At 45.8% G+C, this 23719-nt stretch overlaps 2 protein-coding genes across 6 annotated transcripts; one reads left to right on the forward strand and one right to left on the reverse strand.

Annotated features, from left to right (window-relative positions):
* The first annotated feature begins 306 nt into the window (after window positions 1–306).
* On the forward strand, window positions 307–18738 carry RGP1 (RGP1 homolog, RAB6A GEF complex partner 1). 5 transcript variants are annotated; one of them, XM_045882653.3, is made up of 9 exons: window positions 307–432; window positions 1048–1182; window positions 1568–1704; window positions 2226–2309; window positions 2414–2563; window positions 2802–2948; window positions 3151–3278; window positions 3484–3673; window positions 4147–18738. In XM_045882653.3, exons 2-9 carry the CDS (start codon window positions 1067–1069, stop codon window positions 4368–4370), a joined length of 1176 nt encoding a protein of 391 aa, XP_045738609.1. In that variant the 5' UTR covers window positions 307–432; window positions 1048–1066; the 3' UTR covers window positions 4371–18738. The 5 variants fall into 5 exon arrangements, with proteins under 5 accessions (XP_045738609.1, XP_045738606.1, XP_045738608.1 ...); XM_045882650.3 differs by lacking the exon at window positions 307–432 and adding an exon at window positions 564–701; XM_045882652.3 differs by lacking the exon at window positions 307–432 and adding an exon at window positions 565–657.
* Window positions 4490–5626, reverse strand: MSMP (microseminoprotein, prostate associated). The gene is made up of 3 exons (XM_045882658.2): window positions 5492–5626; window positions 5146–5254; window positions 4490–4773 (listed from the first exon to the last, which is right to left on the reverse strand). Exons 1-3 carry the CDS (start codon window positions 5619–5621, stop codon window positions 4593–4595), a joined length of 420 nt encoding a protein of 139 aa, XP_045738614.1. The 5' UTR covers window positions 5622–5626; the 3' UTR covers window positions 4490–4592.
* Window positions 18739–23719: the final 4981 nt, after the last annotated feature.

Here is a 23719-nt window from a genome sequence, read left to right on the forward strand (position 1 = left end):
CCTGGGTCCCCACGACCTCGATGGTCCCGGGTCCCAAGTCTTTTGGTACAAAATACCTCGCCAGCCAAGTCGAGATGCGGGCGGCTGTGGTGGTTAAGTGTCGTCTCGGAGGGCCGGGCGCTGGGGAAAGCCGCGGTGAGCTAGCGTCTCTGGGGAGCCTGGAAGCTGTTGCTGCAGCGGCGTCGGCGGCGACAGCAATGAAGCCGCTTCGGACTCCCCCTCGGTCGTCTCTCTGGGTCCTGGGAGGGAAGGGTCGGGCCTCGTCGTCATTGGGCCGCGGTGATTAGTTTGCCCGGCCAAAGAGCTACCGAGTCCGCGGAAAGGGGAGGAGCCCCGGGGGCCAGCCCGCAAGGAACCGCCCCCGGGACCGTCCTAGGAGCTCGCGGCAGCCTCAGCCCGGTCCAAGGGCCGTGGCGCCAGGCCCCTCCCTGGGTAAGGCGCCGGGTCCCGCCGGTTGGTGTCTGGGACAGCCCCTGCGCCCAGGTGCCAGCCCGTGGGAAGTTGACCCCAGGCGGCGGGACGACCAGAGCCCCTTCCGGTCCGGCCAGGCGGGCGTTTCCGGCCGGAAGGCGCTCGGTCGGGAAGGGGCCTGAAGGGAAGTCCCGCCTCTGCCGCGGACGCCGCCACGTACTTGGCCGGGTCCGCAGGGGCGGGCAGGTGAGGGCCTCGGTGTGCCGAGACCCCGTTTTCGACCGTGCGAGGTGCCCGGGGTTGGGGCACGAGGTGACGGGGGGCTGTGGCCTTGGGCTGGGACCTGGAATCTGGCGGGAGGGGGGCGGAGGCCGGTTTGGAGGTTCCGGGAGGGGGGGTAAGGGGACTAAGTGGGCGTTAAGAGGGGCGGGGGACTGGGAGCCCGAGCGACGACCTCCCCCTACTGAGTCAGCTGCCACCCGTACTTCCCATCCACCTCCCGCACCCCAAATCCAGGAGCTTCCCTCAGACACCGTGGTGGTGAGCGCCCGTCTCCTCTGTCCTCGCCCCCAGACTCGCCGCAGACGCCCCTCCCTGCCATGGTACTGACCTCTGACCAGACCTGTTTCCTTCTAGATTTGATTCCGGAGCTGCCATGATTGAAGTGGTAGCAGAGCTGAGCCGAGGTCCTGTGTTTCTGGCGGGGGAGGCGCTGGAGTGTGTAGTGACGGTCACCAACCCCCTGCCCCCCACGGCCACTTCTGCATCCAGGTGGGGATGGAGCTACTGAAGAAGGTGGTTCTTTTGGGAGGAAGTCTGGTATCTGTAGTGCTAAGCCAGAGCTCAGGTTGTCCTGTAGCTGCGCCACCACCTTCTTGCTCATTGTGTTCTCATTGTAGGAAAGAAAGGGCTGTTTAACAAAAGATGTGGTTGACAGAACCCTCTACCCTCCCTTCCTCCCTCCTCCCCCATTCCCACTTTTACCCATAGTATACTTCTCTTTGTTTAATGGATTCTCTTTGGGATTCTAGATTCCCTGATTCCTAGGACAGCCACCTCACCGTGTTGGTCTCCTCAGGGGGGGGTTAGGGAGCTTGGGAGAGCATTTATGAGGTCAGCAACTCCCCTCTGATGCCTTCTTTTCCTCCTCCCATAGTGAGGCTCTGGCCTGGGCCAGTGCCCAAATCCACTGCCAGTTCCATGCAAGTGAGAGTCGAGTAGCACTACCTCCCCCTGACTCCAGTCAGCCAGACGTCCAGCCGGAGAGCCAGACTGTCTTTCTACCGCACCGAGGTTAGAGAAGGGCATTTGCCTTTAGAAGGGGGAGTCATTGTCACCTGAGAGTAAATTTGTAAAATTGTTCTAGTGGGTCCTTCCTGTCTTTGTCATATTGGAGATGAGGGGGAATGTAATTGTTACTTTGGGGGTTTAAGACTGGTCCTATCTTAAAACAAGAAAAGGGGGGTGGCTTAGTTTGGGCTGCCCTTTGTTGGCAGTGCTTACTGCCCCTACTTGCTGTGCTAGCTTCATCCGGTACTGGACAGTGGGGTCATTAAATTGCAGTCTTTTGGGTGGCTGCAGCCTAGGTGGCTCAGATGGTTAAGCGTCTGCCTTCGGCTCAGGTCGTGATCCCAGGGTCCTGGGATCAAGGCCCACATTGGGCTCCTGGCTCAGCAGAGAGCCTGCTTCTCCCTCTCCCTCTGCCTCTCCCGCCTGCTCATGCTGTCTCTCTCTGTATTTCTGTGTCCCAAATGAATAAATAAAATCTTTAAAAGAAAATAAAAATAAATTGCAGTCTTTTTAATCTCTTTTAGGTGAGAGAGGTCAGTGTATCCTTTCCACTCCACCAAAAATCCTTTTCTGTGATCTGAGGCTAGATCCCGGAGAGTCCAAATCATGTGAGTGACTGCCTCCTCCCCACCCCTGGATTGCCTTCTAAGGCTCCTGGAGGGAGGACTTCTCTGGCTGCCTCTGGCTGCCCTGACTACTACTTCCCAACCAGACTCCTACAGTGAAGTGCTGCCCATAGAGGGACCACCCTCCTTTCGGGGTCAGTCAGTCAAGTATGTCTACAAACTGACCATTGGCTGCCAGCGTGTCAACTCACCCATCACTTTACTCAGGGTTCCTCTGAGGGTTCTTGTGCTGACAGGTAAGTAAGGATTTCTGGAAATGATCTGTAGAGGGCTTGTGAGGGGGGCTGGAGGGAGGCTTCCTGGTCTTAGTAAAGGTGCGAAGGGGTTGGAGAGGGAGGGTTCTAGACAATAGGTTAAGATGGGTACCTGGGGCATGGCTCCCATTACCTTCAGCTTTCACAGGTTGGAGTCTAAAACCCTAACCTCTACTGTCTGTTCCCTCCTAGCACTGCTTTCCACTTACTCTCTCTGTAGGCCTTCAAGATGTCCGGTTTCCCCAGGATGAGGCTGTAGCCCCATCTAGTCCATTCTTGGAGGAGGATGAAGGTGGGAAGAAGGATTCATGGCTAGCTGAGCTGGCTGGGGAGCGCCTCATGGCTGCCACATCCTGCCGCAGCCTCCGTGAGAATCCTTTCACAATTGCCACCCCCCCCACCCCACCCCCACCCCATAGTATTACAGATTTTCCTAATTGCCACGTACTTCTGAGGATTCACTTACATATCCCACATTATAAAGAAAAGCCCCACCTTGGGCCTCTGGTTCCCAGCCCAAGGTACTCCCCAGTGTGGACTCCAGGCTTATAGTGTCCCATTCTCCCCAGATCTATACAATATCAGTGATGGCCGAGGAAAAGTTGGGACATTTGGCATCTTCAAATCTGTATACAGACTCGGCGAGGATGTGGTGGGGACCTTAAACTTAGGGGAAGGAACTGTAGCTTGTTTGCAGGTGAGAAGGAAAGGGGCTTTTGGGATGCTGGGCTTGGAGGGCTAGGGAGGAAGAAGGGCCTGCATAGAGGGGTGGTATATAGAAGTGAATAGTGTGGTCACCCAGGGTCCTTTTGGTAAAACAGCTTGAGGTTGGGCTCAAGCCTCTCATCTAAAGTCTGCACTTCTCAGTGCCTGCTACCACCTACTTCTCTTCTTGCTCCCAGTTTTCAGTAAGCTTACAGACTGAGGAGCGTGTACAGCCCGAGTACCAGAGGCGCCGCAGGACGGGGGGTGTCCCCTCTGTGTCTCATGTGACTCATGCCCGGCACCAGGAGTCCTGCCTGCATACAACCAGAACCAGCTTCTCTCTCCCCATCCCTCTCAGCTCCACCCCAGGCTTCTGCACAGCCGTTGGTGAGATCCTGACCCTTATTGGAGGGGGGAAGAGAGTAAAATGCCGTATTTCCATAGAGTGTAATGGGTCCTGATTCCTAACAAACTCCTGGCCAGCCTCTGACCCTTAACACCCAGCCTCTGACCCTTAACACTTTCTCAGACCTTCAACCTGTGTCCTAGATGCACCAACACTTAAACTCTTAAGAGCTTTGCAGGTATCCTTCCTTCCCCTACCCACTGAGACCCTATGATACACCGATCTCTGATTCCGCAGCATGTTTACTTCAAGCTACCAAGTCCACGCTATGGTTATCAGATGCTTGACCTTGCTATCCTGATTGTCACATTTCTAGTTAACAGATTTCTAGCCCTGTGACTTTTCCCTCTTTTCCTGAATACCGCTTTTTTTCCTCATTCACTAACCACATCCTGCATTGGTTTTTACTCCTGGCTTCTAATGCCTCTGCCTTTTATCTTTTTCTTTTCCACAGTGTCCCTGAAGTGGCGATTGCATTTTGAATTTGTAACATCGCGAGAACCAGGTTTAGTGCTTCTACCTCCCTTGGAACAGCCTGAGCCTGTCACCTGGACTGGGCCTGAGCAAGTGCCTGTAGACACCTTCAGCTGGGACCTCCCCATCAAGGTGCTGCCCACAAGCCCTACCCTGGCCTCATATGCAGCCCCAGGCCCCAGCACCAGCACCATAACCATCTGAAACTGGCTCACCGTGACACTTTCTTCAGGATACTAAGAACTCAGCACCTGGACTCTAGTAGGGCCCATTTTCCCCACATGGGGTCCAATGGCACGGACAATGAGAGGCAGGCTTTCAGCTGTAGCATTAATTTATTTATTCAGAATAAATTGGCAGCTGCTAGTGGTTTCCCTGGAAGTGGCAGCAGCAGTGGGCAGTCAGCAGAAGGGTGATCAGTTGAGTTTAGCTGGAGTGGGGAGCAGGAGCCCCAGGAGCAGGGGTGTTAGCTGAGCCCCATTCTGGGTCGGGCCCTCCCCCTTTGCAGGGTAGCCGAGGGTCAGATTTTTGCACCAGGGAGAATTGGCAGGTTCCTGCCTCCTGACGTACCTCACAGCCCGCGGGGAAGTCGATGGGATGCTGGGACCTGGGGAACCAAAGGATGGGAAAGGAGTCAGCACAGTGAAGGGCCATCTTTATCCCTGCCCCACACTTGCTCTCTGCCAGCATTCCTCCCATATCTTTAGTGCCCTCTTGGTCCCCTAACTAAGCTCTCGCCTACCATATATGGATTTTTTCATTTCATAGCAGAAATATTTTCTCTCCGGACCCACCCCTACATCCCCTCACTTTGTAGCCTGCAGCCTTATCTCTCAAACTCTTGTTGGTACCTTCAGGTTCGGCCAGCCTCATACCTCTGTTCTGTTCATTCTCACATCACAGCAATATGGTTACACCCTGGCCAGCCCTCAGTAACTTATGTCAGAGCCATTCTCTATGGCCATCTTCGGTCACTCACGTGTCACAGCAGCCCACACCGACGGGATGCAGACAGGTACAATGGAAACAGTCCTTGCGGAGCCAAGATTCACCCAGGGTAAAATACTTCCCTTCATAGTGGCAGGGGGCTAGGGAAGAATAGGAAATATTAGGGTGTTTGGGAGTGGTGGTGGCAGACAGGATTGCTTGTGGTCTGGAGTGGGAGAAAGTAAGTGCATATCACCCCCATTTTTAGTCTCTCCTGTTTCCGAGCTGGGGGGAGTCTGGGTATTCCGATAGAGGATCATCTCTAAGCCCCCCCAGATCATCTCTAAACCCCAGCTCCCTCTGTCCCTGTCCTTTCCTAATGCCTCCCCCAGCTTTACCTTGAGCTTGGAAGTAGCACTTGCTGTGGACTCCTGGCTGCTGGAGGAGCAGAGAGATCACCAAGCAGATGATCCCCCAACTTCCCAGGACCCCCTTCGCCTGTCCAGTCCAGCGCATCCTTAGGGTCATTCCTGTGCACAGCCCTCGCGATCCCTTCTTGGTCTCTGTTCAGGCTACTCTGGCTTGTCTCTGGCTTTTCTTTGTTTTTCTCCTTGGGTCTTAGTTTCTCTCTTTCTCCCCTGGGCTCCTGTCTCACACCATCTCCGTGCCCTCTGCTCTCGCAGGCTTGGGGATGTTTATAAAGTGAGGACCCTGGCCCCCTGCTGAGTAGAGCTGGAAAAGCTGTAAGTCTGTTTCCTGAGGTGAGGGCATGAAAACAAGAGGTCTAGCTTTAACAAGCTGTGAGAGCTGATTCATGCCCCGGCACAGCTGGGGAGGGAGGTGGCCATGGAAGGGGCACTGGATTGGGCACTTCCCCAGCAAGGAGGTGGGAGGGGTGAGGGCCCCCAGGTGGTCCCTACATCTCTTCCCTGACCTGGAGAGAAGGAAGCATTCCCCCCCCAACACACACACTCCAGGGGTGTGTGTGCTGGGATCCTTGCCTGGACCGGAGGGAGGCATTTCCTGGGGATGGCTAATCCTGTGCCCCAGCCAAACCAAGGAGCTGCAGTAGGGTGCGACAGCCAGAGGCTCCAGGAGAGCGAACAGGCTCCTGGAGTGCAGAATGTTTCTCAGACCCTAGGGCAGAGTCTCCCGGAAGTATCCTAGAGACATGGCTGCCCCACAGAGATGGGGAGGTAGGTGTCTCTTTTCCACAGGCATACTGAGGATGCATTGTTCCATACCTCCAAACATACAGCAGATATAAGATCTTCCCATATCTGGGGATGGTTCTTTCAAAGAGGAACATCTTTAAATGCCCTGATGGTGTGAGTCAGTGCAGTTTCACAGAGGTACCCCTCTTTCCTATTGTACATTATGGAATGAGAATTGAGGAATCCTCTGACATCCTCTTTTGGGTTTCCTGCAGGTTCTAGAGACCCCCAAGGTGGGTGATTAAGAGCATAGGTTATAGAGTCAGACTAGTTGAATTCAGATCCTGATTCTACTTGAGACTGTGTGACTTTGGGCAAGCCACTTCACCTCTCTGTTTCCTTATCTTTACATTGGGATAGTAATATTAACTCATAGGATTGTTAAGAGGCTTTCAATGAGGTAATGCATGTAATGCTGTTAGTAGTGTCCCTGGCACATGGCCCTCAGAAAATATTAGCTCCTGTGATTGGTGCTAGAGCTCAGAGACAAAATAGGTATGTTCATTGTTTGAATCACTTCGAACAGCTCTGCATTGCTGAGGGCTTTTGTTGGGGGCTGCTATCTCCTACCACAGACTTCCGCCCTTTTCACATTTATGTTCCATGTTGTCCTTACCACCTCCAGTTTGAGAAACAGTGTTGCTGGTAAACCCACTTTTCCTAGGTCAGTACCCTCACTTTTGCCCTGGGAAGAGGTGTCATTTTCTCATCCTTCCAGCTAACTTTGGGACTCCTGCTTTTCACATTAGGATTCTGATCCATTGTGTCCCATCCCCACTCATGTGAACTCTCAAGTTCTTTTTTTCTGACCACTCCAAAATGCTGGCCATCTCTTTGCTACAGTTTGCCACACTCCAAAGACCCTATCCTAGCTGTTCCCCTCCTATGCAGAGGGCCGATCACTCTGACATTCTGTTTTTCCTTCTAAGTCTCCAGTCCCTTTTACTTCAAGACTCCCATTCCGTCACCCAGTGGATCAGCTACAACTACTTCTGGCTGAGCTTTTTAGAGGGCTACCCTGCCTCAGCTCTTGACCATTCAGAAACAACTTCATCCATCCACCTCAGACTCCCTATCTGTTCTCTTCCCAGTAGAGAGCTTAAGTGGATGGAGATGCCGACTGTACCACATGGTCACCCTAGTCAGGTCTGATACCCTTTCTGTTTCAGAGGAGTACCAAGAGAAAAAAGGAAACTCATGGTTGAAGCAGGGTGCCCTGATACAGGCTTGTGTGTGGGATACATGGCTGGAGGAGGTGGAGGAGAAGGCCTTTCTAGCACAAGGGCCCAGACCTCTTGTCAGTGGTCAGTAGCTCTGCTGCTGCCTTTCTGGGGAAGGGGGTCCTGCTGACACCCTGAAAGTCTGGACCAGTCTTTTGCTCCTGCAACCTGGAGCCAACCCAGTAGGGGGCAGACACGACTGGGAAGCTGGGAAGCTTGAAGTTGATGCTGATGCTGGAAGGCAAAGGGGGCCCAGTGGGAATTGGTTTGTGTGAGATAATGGGGACCGAAGTGAGAGCCGCGTGTAATGAAGATAAGGTAGGCATATGGGCAGGAGTAGGGGGCTTCTGGAAAGAAAGGCTGGGGCTGAGCCAGGATCCCTCTCTCCGAAGTTGTGGGGCGGTGGGTGTCGGGAAGGTGTTGGTTGAACCCACTTGCATTCCTGCTGGTGTGTGTGCTCCAGCGTGCGTCTCCAGCCGTTTGGGGTCGGAGTCCACGCTTGTGGTTGCTGTGTGTGTGTGCTTGTGTGTTGGGGATGTCAGTAGTAGGGCCCAATTCTGTGATTCTTGGGGCAGCGGTCGTTGGGGATGCCAGTTGGGGGGGGGGGGCGCGGCCGGGAGGGGGCGGTTGGCGCTCACTGCCCGCGCGCGCGCGCGGACAGAAAAAACATCCGCCGGAGGCCCAGCCGGGCGGCGCTCCAGCGGCGCCGGGCAGGTGCGCGTGGTGAGGAAGTGAGCGCATTCCGGCCCCCCCGGCCGCCGGCCCTCCGGTGAGTCACCGCCGACCCCCGCTGCCCGCCACCGGATGGAGGGACCGGCCGCGGCGGGGAGATTTGGGTGGCCGGAGCCCCCGAGGGTGGCTGGGCCGGGGTAGCCCGGCGAGGGAGTTAAGGGGGAGGGGCCCTGCGGGGTCCAGGTCCTGCTTCTACCCCAGGCGCGAACCCCCTAGTAGACACCGAATACAGTCTGTGACTGGAGGCAGGCGGGGAATGTCCCTTGGGAGAATTTTGGGGTGGGAGGGCAGGGAGAAGGCCCCAGAGAGCTGGCCTAGGGGAGGGAAAGGGGCCCCGGGGCAAAACGGCAAGTGGGTGAGGTGGTGCAGGCGCCCCAGGGAGGGGCGGAGTGCGGGGCTGCGGAGCGAGAGCGCAGCGGACTGGAGTGCGGGAGGACCGCAGCGCCAGTGTAGGCCTTGGCGAGCCAGAACCTGTAGATGGAAGGAGACTTCCACACCAGGTAGGAAGGTGGAAATGGCCAGACCCCAGAGATAAGGTCTGTCCAGAGGTCTGTGCGCTCGGACAGTGGAGGCTAGGTTTTGGGGGTAGCGGGATTTAGGGTTAGATAGGTATTGTTGTGGCTATGTCATTAAAGGCTTTGAATGCTGGCCTGAGGATTTGGGATCTGGCCTTGCAGGTGCAATCCACGGCCTCTGAGAAAGAAGAGCAGTGAGTGACTTAAGGGCGAGGTTATATGTGTCTAACATTACTGCCTGCCATTTGGCCTTTGCCAAAGAATTAGGCATTGATGTGCTAATTTTAATAGTCATTTAAAATCATATAACTGCATTTATCAAACGATTAAATGTTGATGTTTTAAAAATAGAAAAGTTGAAAAATCTGGTTCAATATTTGATTTGGAACCCTCAGTGAGGCTATCAAGATTAGTTGTATGGCATTGTCATGCTTTTGTGCCATTTTCCCCTTGCTGACTTGAGTGAATTCTGTGTTTCTAATGCCCCATTTCTGTTATCAGCACAACACATCTCATTTCCCCCTCCCTCATCTTATGGTCTTTATTTTTAACCTTAGCTTTTTTCTGTGTAGCCCTTTAACCTGTCCTATGAATCGTGAACCAAGTAAAACATTTCTTGGGGTGGGGCAATAGGCTACAGTATATAAAGACAAATAACTCGGTTTTAAGTATATATTAAGTTACTTACTATTTTCTGTGGACATACATGTAACTACAAAGTTTCTGTTTTTACCCCGTAGCTGATAAAAAGAGAAAGCTAAAGGTGTTTTATTCACAGTAGCATTACTATAACAGCATTTATTAGCCTGATTGCTAAAATTAACTCTACAATGGTATTTTGTACTTTCTCAGAAACTGACACTAATTCTGTCATGATCTTTATAGTTTATTTTATTTTGGGCCAAAGGCAATTGCAGGGAGTAGGATCTTTATAATTTATTTTAAAGATCTTTAAATCCTGCAGTTGCCTTTGGCCCCAGACAAGAAAATCTGGGTCAGTTAATTAAAAAAAAAAAAGAAAATAATTTCCTACTTTGGGCCCTGTTGCTTTCTCCTGTGCTGTTTCAGGCCCAGCTCTACCTTATTCCCAGTGGCTTTTGCCTTCATTCCTCCTTTGCTCTGCTGGGCATCTTTAGAGGAAAACTTCACACCAACTTCCTCTACCATAAATTCTCTCCCTTCCCTTAACTCTACACTTCTCTTTGCCAACATACACCACTACTTCTTCATTGATTTTTTTTTTTTTTTTTTTTTTTAAGCCCACAGCCCTCTCTGGCTCTTTTCCATCTTTAACACTCTTGTTGAAATCTTCCTTTTTCTGCCTTTCTCTTTGATAAGACCTTTTTTTTTTTTTTTTAAAGGTTGGATTTTATTTATTCTGCATGATCTTCTTCTGTCTTCCTTCCTCTTCTCACCTTTTTCTGATTCTGGACTGTTTGTAAACCCTGTTATGCTTGCTTTCACCAAGGCTTCAACCTTCCCCTTAGGATTAAGCTCTTCTTCCTCTAAGATGCTTATGTTTCCACTGTTTTTCCTACAAGAATAAGAGTTTTCAAATTTACATCTACTTCAGTCTCTTCTTCCAGTATTTTGCATCCAGAAGCGTGACATGGTCAATTGTAGAGTCCATTGAATGACCCCACTTAAGCTTGGTGTTGTGCTAGCCACTAAAGAGTGAATTTCACAATTCTGGGGCCAGATTCCTCAGTGCTTACCAACAATGGATGTTACTGCATGTGTGTGCGTGAATTCTCTCACGTACACATATACACTAAAATGCACAAATAATATAACAAGTCAGTACATGTATATGAATATATATTCAGTATGTTTCATTATAATCAAGCCAAGTACATTTTGGGGTGCAAGATGAGGATGGGTTAAGTTCATAGATAGAATAGAAAGTTAAGAGACCTCATCCTTTGGCATTCTCTATTGAGATGAGAAGGATGAGAGGAGCTGTTCCTGTGCAGATGATGAGATCACATGAAGGAGACTGAGTTTCAGGAGTTGAGAGAGATGACAAATAAGACTGTGGTGAATGGCAGGAGAATGGGATGGAGGGGCCAGAGTCCCAAGAACATTCAATTGCTATGCTTAGCCTGGTGTTCTCTCTGGCAGAGAATATAAAAGATCCTCTGGTTCTAGTACTGATTTCAACTCTGGTTGAGTTTCCATTAATAACCTATGTTGAAGTTTTCCTACCTTGTCTCTGAACCATTGGTACCATTCTTAACAAGTTCGTGTAATTCATGATAGCCCATACCACCAATAATTAACCCCTAACTAACCACCATTAATTTTGACTAAATTCCCTGTCCACTTATATGTTTTCATTGTTCCTGCCTGCTCTACGATCTGCTTGTGGCAGGAGTGACTTTTGAAATTCTATTTATGACTCTACTTTTATCTTATTTGGAAATTGCTCTCTTAAAATTACAGACTCAGAACTAGATACTTAGAAGGCGTCTAGTTCTTCGTTACTTCTGAAAGATGATCAGGTAGGTCTTTGCTTGACTATCTCTACTGAATGAAATGGGTTACTTCCTCTTGTGGTCAGAGGCTGCCCATTCTACTGTTATCTGGCTTTAGCTACTAGAGGGTTGTTAAGCTGAAATCTGTCATGTTATGGCATCTCATTTTCCCCCCTTAATTCTACTTTTTGAAACAACATGGAAAAAAATCTACTTGTTTTTCAATGTGGCAGCTCTTTAAAGATTTTAAAAGGTTCGTTTTTTGTTAGCTATTTGTCTAAGCTTTCTTCTTTACTACAGCACTGTCCAATAGAACTTTCTGTGATGATGGAAATGTTCTCTACCTGTCCTGTCTAATCCCTAGCCACTAGCCACATGTGGCTTTTGAGCACTTGAAATATAGCTAGTGTGACTAAGAAATGAAATTTTAAATTCTAGTTAATTTAAATTTAAATAGCCCCATGAGGTGAGTGACTTGTGTTAGTACAGCTCTAAACCCTGGGAGTTAGTTTATTGTCATATGGCTGTCTTTTGGCTGCTCCAGAAATCTTCTGGTCATGTCAAACATGGTAAAAATGTGTGTAACTGGGCTCTTGATCTGTCTAAAGGCCAGTACCTATTGTCACAACTGAGAAAAGATGCAGACCCAATCCCCAAAGCCCTGATGAATAATGTCAGATTTTACTGAAGATTCCTTGGAAGGTGTAGAAGATGAAGGCTGTATCTCATCTCTCATATCCCAAAAGCAGTGCTTAAAAAAAAAAAAAAAAAAGTTCTCCTTTAATTTCTCTTTCCTAAAGAGAAAGAGTCCCTAAAGTCCCTCTCCCTCAAGTGGCTACCAGATCTCTCCCTCATCTTTTCTCTTCTTTCCCCAAAACATCTTTTCTCCCTCTCTTTGAGCCTTACTTCTCTATTCTCTTTGAGCACCACCCTCTTTTCCTTTGAGAAGAGTTCTCAGGTGTGCTCCTCTTTCTTCAGCTTCCCTTCCCTTTCATTATGTCTGCTCAATAAAAGCAAAGAACTTTTTTCGGACCTATCTTTCTTGGGGTGAAGGTGGGTGGGGGGAAATTAGGGCTAGAAGATCATCATAATTTTTTTTTTTTCCTTTCTCACATAATTCCTGACCTCCTTCTAGGAGTCCTCTGTTTTCTTATCATTGCTGAAGAGTCTTTAGTATTCTTTTACAGAAGAATCTCCATTGTCTTCTTTCACTCCAGATCTATGCTTGATGTATCCTAAAGCTCCTTCTTCACATTTCCTTTATCCATTTTCCTTTCCTTTTTGTTTTTTTGCTTATGTTATTTTTAATAGATTTCTCTTTACCAATCTTCTGCGTGTGGAGAGAGGCTGCATCCATTGAGGGAATGGCATTCATTGCCCACTGTTGTCACCCAATGCCTTGTCCTCCCTTGATTTCCTTCTTGGCTTACCATCATTGTCCATACCTACTTCCCTTCATTGTCTGTTGTTCTAATTTTTGTTTGTTTGTTTTTGTTTTTAAGTAGGCCCCATGCCCAACGTGGGGGTTGAACTCAGGACCCTGAGATCAAGAGTCACATGCTCTACCAACTGAGCCAGCCAGGCGCCCCTAGTGTCTGTTGTTCTAGTCTCTTCCTTATCCATATCTTTAATAACATTCACTATTTTTTTTTAAAGTGATTTTTGGGGTCTCATTTTTTTCCAGGGGACCTCACATAATTCTCTGTACTATGACCAAAACTGTGTATGTAGCATTAATTTCTGTGGAATGGGCATGTTGGTGTTGAGGGGCAGAATATCCTCAACCATGGCACTGATGTTTTGGGCTAGATAATCCTTTGTTGTTGGGGGCCAGTCCTGTGAACTATGGGATGTTTAGGAGCATCCCGACCTCCACTGTGACAACCAAAAATGTCTCCAGGCATTGCCAAATACCTACCTGGAAGGCAAAATCTATCATCCCCTCCCACCCCGCCCCTGCTCATGTTGAGAACTGTGCTAGAATATGGGCTTTCTGAAGTTGACAGATGTTTATACTTTTTCTCTCTGACTCCTGATTTGTTTGCTTAGCCTCGTTTTTCAAAAGTGTGGTCTTTGTCTTACTTGGTAGGAGGTAGCTTCTTAAAATTGCAGGTTTTTGAGCTCATCCTAGACCTGTTGAATCAGAAACATTGCAAGTGGAATCTGGAAATCTGATTTTTACAAGACACTACTCCCTCTTCTCCCCTAACCAGGTAATTCTTATGCCCTGGGCTTGACCCTCCTGTGGCATAACTGCTGCATTACCCACATTTTTTTCCTGCAAATCTTGCTGGTGCTCCAGCTTTGCTTCCGCTCTTGGCCCCATGATGCCAACAAAAATAGGGAGGCCTCAGGTTACCAGGACAACTGGAGCACAGGAAACCATAAAAGCTCTACGCTCCCATAAGCATCATGGACTGTGGCTATACTGGCTTGATTTCTCCTTAGGGACTCTGTCATACTTTCTACTTCCCATCCCCAAACTACCCTGACTGGCAGATACCCAGGCCCAAGCCACAGACCTGTGGTGGAACATGCAGTGGGTGGCATGGAGAATGGCGAATGAAGTTTTCTTATTAACATTGATGATATTCTGTGTCACCTTGGTGATAATTGAATTTTATACTGGTGAGAATTATATTCCCCTGAGAGATGATGAGATTACAGGTTTTGAAGTCAGGATACTTAATTTATTTATTATCTATAGTTGCCTCAGTGGACCTTGAGTCTTAGATCTTTTTGGATCCCTGGATAGATATTTTCACAATTAGCTTTGGGTCAAAAGACTTAGCAATCTACTTCTGATAAACTGGGAGCAGCTAATGTTTAGCAAGAAAAGAATAGTTACCAGATAATGAGTTTGAGTTCTATTTACCTTTCACCATTAAGCTAGTCATTTGTTTTAAGGAAGATCATCTGGTTTGATTAAGTCTTTAAAGCCATGAGTAAATAAAAATCTACTTGTACATCTAAGCACTTAGATGCTTAGAAAATGTTGAATTGAACCAGAACTAGAGCAGGCTACCTCCGTGGAGCATCTTGGCAGGTCAGAGCAAGAGAGAATAAAGGGTGATAAGGGAGACTTGATAGCTCTTTTCAAACAGCTGAAGGATTCTCCTATGGAGGAGGGGCTAGATTTACTTGCTTTAGGTCCAGAAGGTAGAATAAGCACCTTTATTTCAGATGACAGTGATAGAGGGACAGACTTCGGTTCAGTAAGAAAGAATCTTTGATTAGTTGGTGGATCTCAAGTTGGAATGAACTGTATTGTTAGGCAGTGAAATATTTGTGACTGTATTGTTTATATGGAGTTTAGATTACTGCTTGCACAAGGTTTGGATGAGATTTGGGACATTAAATTGAGTTGGCCTGGAAAGAAAAGCAGGCAAATTTATTGGAGGTCAATTTACCCTATTATATGATTTTGTGGCAACTCTTAAAGTCATTACTGTTTTCCTAGGCACATCTGCCAAGTTTACCTCCTTGAGTCATTGAATATTAGAGTCGGTAGTAGAATCTTTAGAAATTTCTCAAATGTTGTTCCCTAGTCCTTCGGAGATTCCTCAAAAATGCCTCAGAGGTGGCTGAGAGAAGTGAAATGGAGGCTAGCTGAGGCTCTAAGCCCTTTACCTATGCTTCAGCCAAAACAATCTTGCCTTGTTTTTCCCCTAGAAAAAAAGGGTTCCACTGGGGGGAAAAAACTGTAAAAGCCCTGATATTCTAAGTTCTTCATTTTACTGACAGAGTAACTGAGATAAGGAGCAGGGAAGTGTCTTGCCAGAAGCCACACAGCTAATAAATTTCAGAGTTGGAATTCAAATTTAGCCCTTCTAATCCTAGTCTTTGCTCTACTAGTCTAACTTCTTGTAATTCGGTAAAGTTTCTCTCCATTTCTCTGGCCCCACTGTAATTCTGAATTTTATTTCTTCAGATCTATCCTCCAGGTTAGCCCCTGAACTATCAGTCTCCCTGCTCTCTAATCTCTTCTTCTGGTCTATGTTATATACATGGTTGCCATGTTATTCTTCTTGAAACATTGTCTTTATCACGGGATTTCCCTGCTTAAGAACCTTCTCTAGGGATGCCTGGGTGGCTCAGTCGTCTCAGGTCATGATCCCAGGATTCTGGGATCGAGTCCCGCATCAGGCTCCCTGCTCAGTGGGGAGCCTACTTCTCCCTCTGCCTGCCATTCCCCCTGCTTGTACTCTTCTCTCTCTCTGACAAATAAATAAAATATTTAAAAAAAAAAAAAGAACCTTCTCTATATTGCCTAGAAGAACTTTTCAGCTTGACACATTGTTAGTATTCTTTAGGATTCTCATTGTTCAACTAGCTGAACTTTTGCCCAAATCCATCATATTATGGGTAATTAAGGGGCTATATAGAACAGTGAGATTAACTGAGTCCCACCCTACTTCTAAACACCAATTTTGGCAGAATTTTTGTGTGTACAGTTTTAATCAGGTGATGAGAAGATACAAAAGAGAAGATTATAGCTCATAAACAGCAAGTTGCACAACAATATGGATCATGTCCAATTTTTATGACACATACATGCATTTGTTTAAAAACAAGAATGGGATGTGTAGAACTTTTCTGGAAGAAAATATACCAAACTGATAACAGATGTTAACTCTAAGGAGGGGGATTGAAGAACAGTGGGGGATAGTGGAGGAAGGGGGGCGACTTAAAATATTTATTTCTCCACAGAGGAGAGCCTCACAGGGTGGAAGGGAAACCTGAGGAAGCAAGCTTAGAGATGACAGAGAAGGAACTGCTAAACTGTCTTGCCTAGATCCACTGCCAACCATTTCTTTGCTTCTTGCATCACTCTGCTAAAGAAGTCAAGTGCCAAGAGATCATTTGATTGGCTAAGCTTAAATCAAGGGCCCAATGGCTCTATCGGATATAGAGAGAAAGGGTCTGGGAGAAGGAGCACCCCCCACCCCCAGAGAAAGTCCTTGGTTTTGGTGGAGGGAGGGAAAACTTTTGATTTTCCTCTCCCAACAAAGGTGTACACAGGGGAGTTAATTACTTGAAATGACATCAGAGTACTCTTAGGAAGGGGGCATGGACGCTGGGAACTAGAAAGGACAAACATCCACTGAATTCATCATCCCTCCCCTCACTTCTTACCTATACCTCCATCCTAGATCTTTCTTTACTTTTGTCTTAACCCAAGTCCTCTGGTGTGGTTTTAGCATTTACTGGAGATTGAGGTGCAGTGATTTAAGGGGATGAGGGGGAGAAGTGCAAGACAGGGCAGGTAGAGAGGGCAGGTGGCAGGTTTTACTTTGCTTTCTGCCCTTCCTGTGTTTACACAAAAGCTTTTTCAGTGCCCAGCCATTTAAAAAAATGATCATAATAAACACTTATAAGTCAAGTTACAAATAAAAACTATCCATCTGGCTCTTCTAACAACCTGCCTCTCTGATGGTGGAGCTATTCTTCCCCTATGCCATATAGAGTGTGGCCAAGGAGGCATTTCTGCCCATTTCGTGTGTGTGTGTGTGTTCCTGCCAACACACATACCAGGTGATTCTTCACCCTCTTTGGAAGGTCCAGACCCCAGTCAGAGTATGTATTAGAAGTGTTTTGTTTTGCTACAGTGGGAATTCTTTATTTTTGAAGCATTAACCTTCTGATAAAAAATAGCTTTCTTCAACTGTTATCATTGTTTAGGCCTGATATTTTAAAAGTTTGACTTGGGTAAGGGGCACCTGGGTAGCTCCGTTGGTTAAAGGTCTGACTCTTGGTTTCAGCTCAGGTCATGATCTCAAGGTAGTTAGGATCAGGCTCTGCGTCGGGCTCTGCATTCAACACAGACTCTGCTTCAGATGCTCTCTCCCTCCCACTCACTCTCAGTCTCTCTCAAATAAATAAATAAATAAATAAATAAATAAATAAATCCTTTAAAAATCGACTTGATTGGGTTAATCACAAGAGGGTGTGCAAATTCACACTCTAACTTTTATGAATTGGAAAACAAATTCCCTAAGGCATTCCTTTCCACTGGACAGAGAATCCATTCCTCTAGTATGTTGCAGAAGACTGATGGACCAAGGATAATTCTATACTACCCATGGGCTGCTTAACCTCTGTAATGATTTGCTGGCCAGCCACTATTGGTAACAAAAAAGACTTAACTTCTTAACTGTTGCAAAATAATTGTTTTTTCAACTTTATGGAAATATAATTTACAAACAAGATGATGTATGTGTTTTAAGTGTACAATGTAGTGAGTTTTGACAGATATTGGCACCTATATATCATCTTCCCAGATTGTAGAAATTTCTGTTACCCTCCCCCATGAATTCCCTTGTTATCCTTTGCAGTCTCCCATCACCCCGCTGTAGACATCCACTGATCAGATTTCTATCACCGTAGTTTCGCCTATTGTAGAGCTTCATATAAATGGAATCATACAGTGTGTGTCCTGTTCTTGGCTTCTTTAACTCAGCATTATGTTTTTCATTTCCATTCATGTTTTTGTGTATATCAGTAGTCCATCCCTTTTTATTGCTAAGCCTTATTTCATTGTTGTATATACCACGATTACTTCCCCAGTGATTAATGATGCTGAGTTTATCCATTCTTCTGCTGATGGACATTTAGGTTGTTTTCCACTTTTTGGAAGCTGCTGTGAACATTCATATCAAGTCTTTTTGTAGACATATGTTTGCATTCTTCTTGGATAGATACTTAGGAGTGAAATTTTAGGACTTGTATTAAGTGAATATTTAACCTACTGTAGAAAAAAGTGTCAAACTGTTTTCTAAAATGCCTGTACACTTTACACTTACCAGCATCTTGTGAGAGTTCCAGTTGCTCTGCATCCCCATCAGCACTCGGTATTGTCAGTTTTTAAAATCATTCTAGTAGGTGTGAAGTGATATCTCATTGTGGCTTCCATTTGCGTTTCCCCAGCGATTAATGGTACTGAACATCTTTTCATGTCCTAATTTGTCACCAGTATCTCATATTTGGTGAAGTCTATTTAAATCTTTTTGCCCATTTAAAAAATTGGCATGTGGTCTGTTGCTATAAGAGTTCTTTATATATTCTGGATACAAGTGAGTCTATGAATTGTGAGTATATGTGAGTATGTGAATTGAAAATATTCCCTCTAGTTAGTGGCTTGCCTTTTTTTCTTTATGGTGTCTTTTGAAAAGCAAACGTTTTAAATTTTGGTGAAGTTTAATTTCTTACTTTTTTTTTCTTGTACAGTTAATGCTTTTTGTGCCCTTCATAAGAAATCTTTGCTTACACCAAAGTCACAGATTTTCTCCTGTGTTTTCTTCTGTATCTAGAAATATTATAGTTTTACCTTTTGTTAGGTCTTTTTATGTTTATTATCCATTTTGATCATTTCCTTTGCCTTTCCTCACTGTATGACAGACACAGTAAGAAGGAAAGAATCTGAAATAAAGGTGATCCTCTTAAAAAAGGATATACTGTAGAATAGAAATATTAAACTTTTGCTCTCTGTATTGTTGTCTTCATCTAATATTTATTAACTATTCATTAGTAAAATAGGTATCAGTCATGTACTGCATGTCAGGCACTGGGGATACAGTAATGAGCACACTAGACAGTGTCCTTGCGCCATGGAGTTTACATTTCAGTGGAGAGGTGGTGTTTTAGTGAGCATCCATTGTATGCATGAAACAGTCAAGGAAATGTTACTGCCTTTCTCTCTGATTCCTCATTTGAAAGGATTATTTCAGATCCTTGTCAATCTTTTTAATCTCACTGTATTAGGGAGCCTGGGTGGCTCAGTTGGTTAAGCGACTGCCTTTGGCTCAGGTCATGACCCTGGAGTCTCAGGATCGAGTCCCGCATCTGGCTCCCTGCTCGGCCGGGAGTCTGCTTCTCCCTCTGACCCTCCCCCCTCTCACGCTCTCTCTCTATCTCATTCTCTCTCTCAAATAAATAAATAAAATCTTAAAAAAAAAAAATTAAAAAAAAAAAGAAAAAAGAAAACATTTAATCTCACTGTATGATAGAGCAGTAACCACTTTCCACAAAGGGCCACTGATCTATAGAGAAAAGGGAATCGGCTTCATATGGCCAGCTATTGTGCAATGAAGTGCTATAACTATACAGATAGAAAACCATAGTAAGTGATCTCATGCTCCTGTTACTATTGAGATACAGTGACCAGACTTTGGTTTTTTAAAAAAAACAACAGTTTGTTTTTTGTCTCCAATCCTATATTTGATTATATCTTTTTTTTTTTTTTAAAGATTTTATTTATTTATTTGACAGAGAGAGACACAGCGAGAGAGGGAACACAAGCAGGGGGAGTGGGAGAGAGAGAGAAGCAGGCTTCCTGCTGAGCAGGGAGCCCGATGCGGGGCTTGATCCCAGGACAGACATTTAACTGACAGGCGCCCCACCATATATACATACTTCTAATAACCCCTATGCATGGCTGGCAAGCCCCAGATGCTGCCTCTTTACGTACCGCCCTAATAAGCAGTCACCACAGAGTATGGCCCAAAACTACAGATATCTAGGGTGTTAGTGGCTCTGACCCTTAGAAGTTTTGTTTTCAACCATCTCCTTTTCTCCTGTTTTGCTTGTCTGAAGCTTATTTATTTATTTTTATTTTTTTTTAAGATTTTTTGTTTATTTATTGACAGAGAGAGGGAGAGAGAGAACAAGCACAAGCAGGGGGAGGATGAAGTAGGCTCCCCACCAAGCAGGGAGCCCGACATGGGGCTCGATCCCAGGACCCTGGGATCATGACCTGAGCTGAAGGCAGACGCTTAACCAACTGAGCCACCCAGGCACCCCACTGAAGCTTATTTATTAGCTAGATGTTAAAGGTTTATTCTACCCTTCAACAAATCTTGGCTTTTATTGCTATTCCTAGCTACTATCTGGGCCTAGTCTTGCTCATGGCCATAAGGGTTTTGATAACCTTTTCTATGGAGTAATATTCTGTGGAGCTTGCTAACATGTGCTTTCTTTCCTGCTGGGATTAGTCAAAAATTAATAAAAAGTTCTATCTTCCTATTCCAAAAGTCTATAACCTCTTTGTTCTGTGTATTGGGTCTGAGGAATGCCTATAGCCCTTAAATTATTTCAGGACCTATGATTAATATACTGTAGGTCTAAATAATAAATTTGCATGTCCCCTGTAGCTTGCAGATTCATATATGAAAAGTTTAAGGGCAGAAATCTGATTGGAAGGGGAGGGAGGGAGTTAGAAGGTTTGTCTTGAAACTGAGGCCACAAGAGTAATGTGATCAGCTGACTAGGACTGACTACCAGCAAAATAATAAAACAAAGGTGTGATTAATAAAAATGTGTGCTGGGGCACCTGGGTGGCTCAGTTGGTTAAGCGACTGCCTTCGGCTCAGGTCATGATCCTGGAGTCCCTGGATCGAGTCCCACATCGGGCTCCCTGCTCAGCAGGGAGTCTGCTTCTCCCTCTGACCCTCCCCCCTCTCATGTGCTCTCTCTCTCATTCTCTCTCTCTCAAATAAATAAATAAAATCTTTAAAAAAAATAAATAAAATAAAAAAATAAAAATGTGTGCTTTCTTCATTTAAGTGAGTTTTATAAATGTAGAATCTAGAGCCTTAAAAAAAAAAATCTTCTGTTGGCCAATTAATTCATTTACTTAGTTTTTTCCTTCCTGCAAACAAGGTATACCATTACTTGAGAATTTCAAAGACATGCTTTGCTCACTTTTCTAGTATTTATGTATTTTTATTTGGTTTACTTTATGAAGAGGGGGAAGGAATTCATGGCTACTGATGCCAACAACTCTTCCTCAGATCCTCCAGGCAGTCTTTTCCTTGGGGAGCTGTGTAAAATTCTGATCGTTACCGTTGCATAACACCAAAATACCTTTTATATGTAGCAGTGACAGCACACACGCCCACACCCAGTGGAACAAGGTCATGTTCCACCCGAAATTATCTACATTGAGTGACGGGTGATGATGCCGTGACTGCAGGTGAACTCACCAAGGAAATGAGCATGGAAAGAAGAATGCAGAGAGCTGAGGACCAGGTTGGTGGCGGGGGCTGGGGGGAAGCTCACAGTTCAGAGGAGGAAGAGGATCTTCACCACAGTAAGAGATTAGTGGACACTGAGATGGGAGGGTAACTAGGCGAAGGCACTGTGGTAGAAGTCTTGAGAGTTTCAAGAACAAGGTGGTGGTGAACAGTGTCAAATGTGATTGAAATATAAACAGAGGAACTTAACTGTCATGTGTAAGCCAGGGACGTCTCTGTGTGCTCCCTTATCTAAATCACTTATAAGGGGCGCCTGGGTGGCTCAGTTGGTTAAGCGACTGCCTTCGGCTCAGGTCATGATCCTGGAGTCCCGGGATCGAGTCCCACGTCGGGCTCCCTGCTCGGCGGGGAGCCTGCTTCTCCCTCTGACCCTCCCCCCTCTCATGTGCTTGCTCTCATTCTCTCTCTCTCAAATAAATAAAATCTTTTAAAAAATAAATAAATAAATCACTTATAAAAATTTTACACTAGATGATTCAACAAGTATTTATTGAGCTGCACACTAAGTGTAATGCAGTTGTATAAAAGAAGTATGAAGTGTTTTAAGTAAATATACTGGTAATTTATACATAAAAACTCCCCCATCAGTTTTATCTGGTATATTTGTTAAATGGAAACTACAGGCCTATTTCAGTGAAATTAAAAAAAATCTTTTGGGGGTGCCTGGGTGGCTCAGTCAGTTAAGTGTCTGACTCTTGACTTCAGCTCAGATCATGAGCTCAGGGTGGTGAGATCGAGCCCCACATTGGGCTCCATCCTGGGCATGGAGCCTGCTTAAGATTCTCTCTCTTCTTCTGCCCCACCCCCTCCCTCTCTAAAAAAAAAAAAGTATTTTTCTTTCTTTTTATTATTATTTATTTATTATTTATTTTTTAAATTATGTTATGTTAGTCACCATGCAATACATGATTAGTTTTTGATGTGGTGATCCATGATTCATTGTTTTCGTATAACACCCAGTGCTCCATGCAGTACGTGCCCTCCTTAATACCCATCACCAGGCTAACCCATCCCCCCACCCCCCTCCCCTCTATAATCCTCAGTTTGTTTCTCAGAGTCCATAGTCTCTCATGGTTCATCTCTCCCTCCGATTTCCCCCCCTTCATTTTTCCCTTCCTTCTCCTAATGTCCTCCATGCTATTCCTTATGTTCCACAAATAAATGAAACCATATGATAATTGACTTTCTCTGCTTGACTTATTTCACTTAGCATCATCTCCTCCAGTCCCATCCATGTTGATATAAAAGTTGGGTACTCATCCTTTCTGATGGCTGCGTAATATTCCATTGTGTATATATATATATACAACATCTTCTTTATCCATTCATCTGTTGAAGGGCATCTCAGCTCTTTCCACAGTTTGGCTATTGCGGACATTGCTGCTATGAACATTGGGGTGCATATGGCCCTTCTTTTCACTACATCTGTGTCTTTGGGGTAAATACGCAGTAGTGCAATTGCTTTTCTTAAAAAAAAATCTTTTGGTATCCTTTCATCTCTGATACCTTTTTAAAAAATCTTGTAATTTGGGGGCGCCTGCGTGGCTCAGTCGTTAAGCGTCTGCCTTCAGCCCAGGTCATGATCCCAGAGTCCTGGGATCGAGCCACACATCGGGCTCCCTGCTTGGCGGGAAGCCTGCTTCTCCCTCTCCCACTCCCCCCTGCTTGTGTTCCCTCTCTCACTGTCTCTCTGTCAAATAAATAAAATCTTAAAAAAAAAAAAAGACATTAAAAAATCTTGTAATTTTTTCTTATTACAAGAGTAATACATATCATTGAAAATAGAGTTATATAGGGGTGCCTGGGTGGCTCAGTCAGTTGAGCATCTGCCTTCGGCTCAGGTCATGATCTCAGGGTCCTGGGATCAAGCCCCATGTTGGGCTTCCTGCTTATGGGAGAGTCTACTTCTGTCCCTCTCCCTCTGCCCTTCCCCCTGCTCATGCTCACTCTCTCTCATTCTCTCTCTCTCAAATAAATAAATAAAATCTTTAAAACACATCTTAAAAAAGGAAAAAATACAGTTATTATTTTTTTTTAAAGATTTTATTTATTTGACAGAGAGAGAGACAGCGAGAGAGGGAACACAAGCAGGGGGAGTGGGAGAGGGAGAAGCAGGCTTCCCGCTGAGCAGGGAGCCCGATGCGGGGCTTGATCCCAGGACCCTGAGATCATGACCTGAGCCAAAGGCAGACACTTAACAACTGAGCCACCCAGGTACCCCCTAAAATACAGTTATATATAAAAGTCTAAACCATACTATCCCCAAGAGATAGCCATTTCAACACTTGGATTTATACTGTTCCAGATTTCTACTCTGTGTGTGTGTGTGTGTGTGTGTATTTTTAATGAAATTTGGCTTGTTCCATACATGTTTCAACTTTCTGTTTTCACTTAGTGATGTGTGGTGAACAATCTTTGATATCATATATATCTGAAACAA

The sequence above is a fragment of the Mirounga angustirostris genome, unplaced genomic scaffold (assembly GCF_029215605.1).
Source record: "Mirounga angustirostris isolate CCGP_5_RB_7025 unplaced genomic scaffold, mMirAng1.0.hap1 SCAF_15, whole genome shotgun sequence".
Classification (NCBI taxonomy): Eukaryota; Metazoa; Chordata; class Mammalia; order Carnivora; family Phocidae; genus Mirounga; species Mirounga angustirostris.

What these genes read in the sequence shown, in the direction of transcription:
- RGP1 (XM_045882653.3), top strand. Translation starts at nt 1,067, where the DNA reads ATGATTGAAGTGGTAGCAGAGCTGAGCCGAGGTCCTGTGTTTCTGGCG. An exon ending in TCCCGGAGAGTCCAAATCAT is followed by an intron (nt 2,310 to 2,413) that starts GTGAGTGACTGC and finishes CTTCCCAACCAG; the next exon opens with ACTCCTACAGTGAAGTGCTG. An exon ending in GAACTGTAGCTTGTTTGCAG is followed by an intron (nt 3,279 to 3,483) that starts GTGAGAAGGAAA and finishes TCTTGCTCCCAG; the next exon opens with TTTTCAGTAAGCTTACAGAC.
- MSMP (XM_045882658.2), bottom strand. Translation starts at nt 5,621, where the DNA reads ATGACCCTAAGGATGCGCTGGACTGGACAGGCGAAGGGGGTCCTGGGA. An exon ending in GTGCTACTTCCAAGCTCAAG is followed by an intron (nt 5,255 to 5,491) that starts GTAAAGCTGGGG and finishes ATTCTTCCCTAG; the next exon opens with CCCCCTGCCACTATGAAGGG. An exon ending in GGTGTGGGCTGCTGTGACAC is followed by an intron (nt 4,774 to 5,145) that starts GTGAGTGACCGA and finishes TTGGTTCCCCAG; the next exon opens with GTCCCAGCATCCCATCGACT.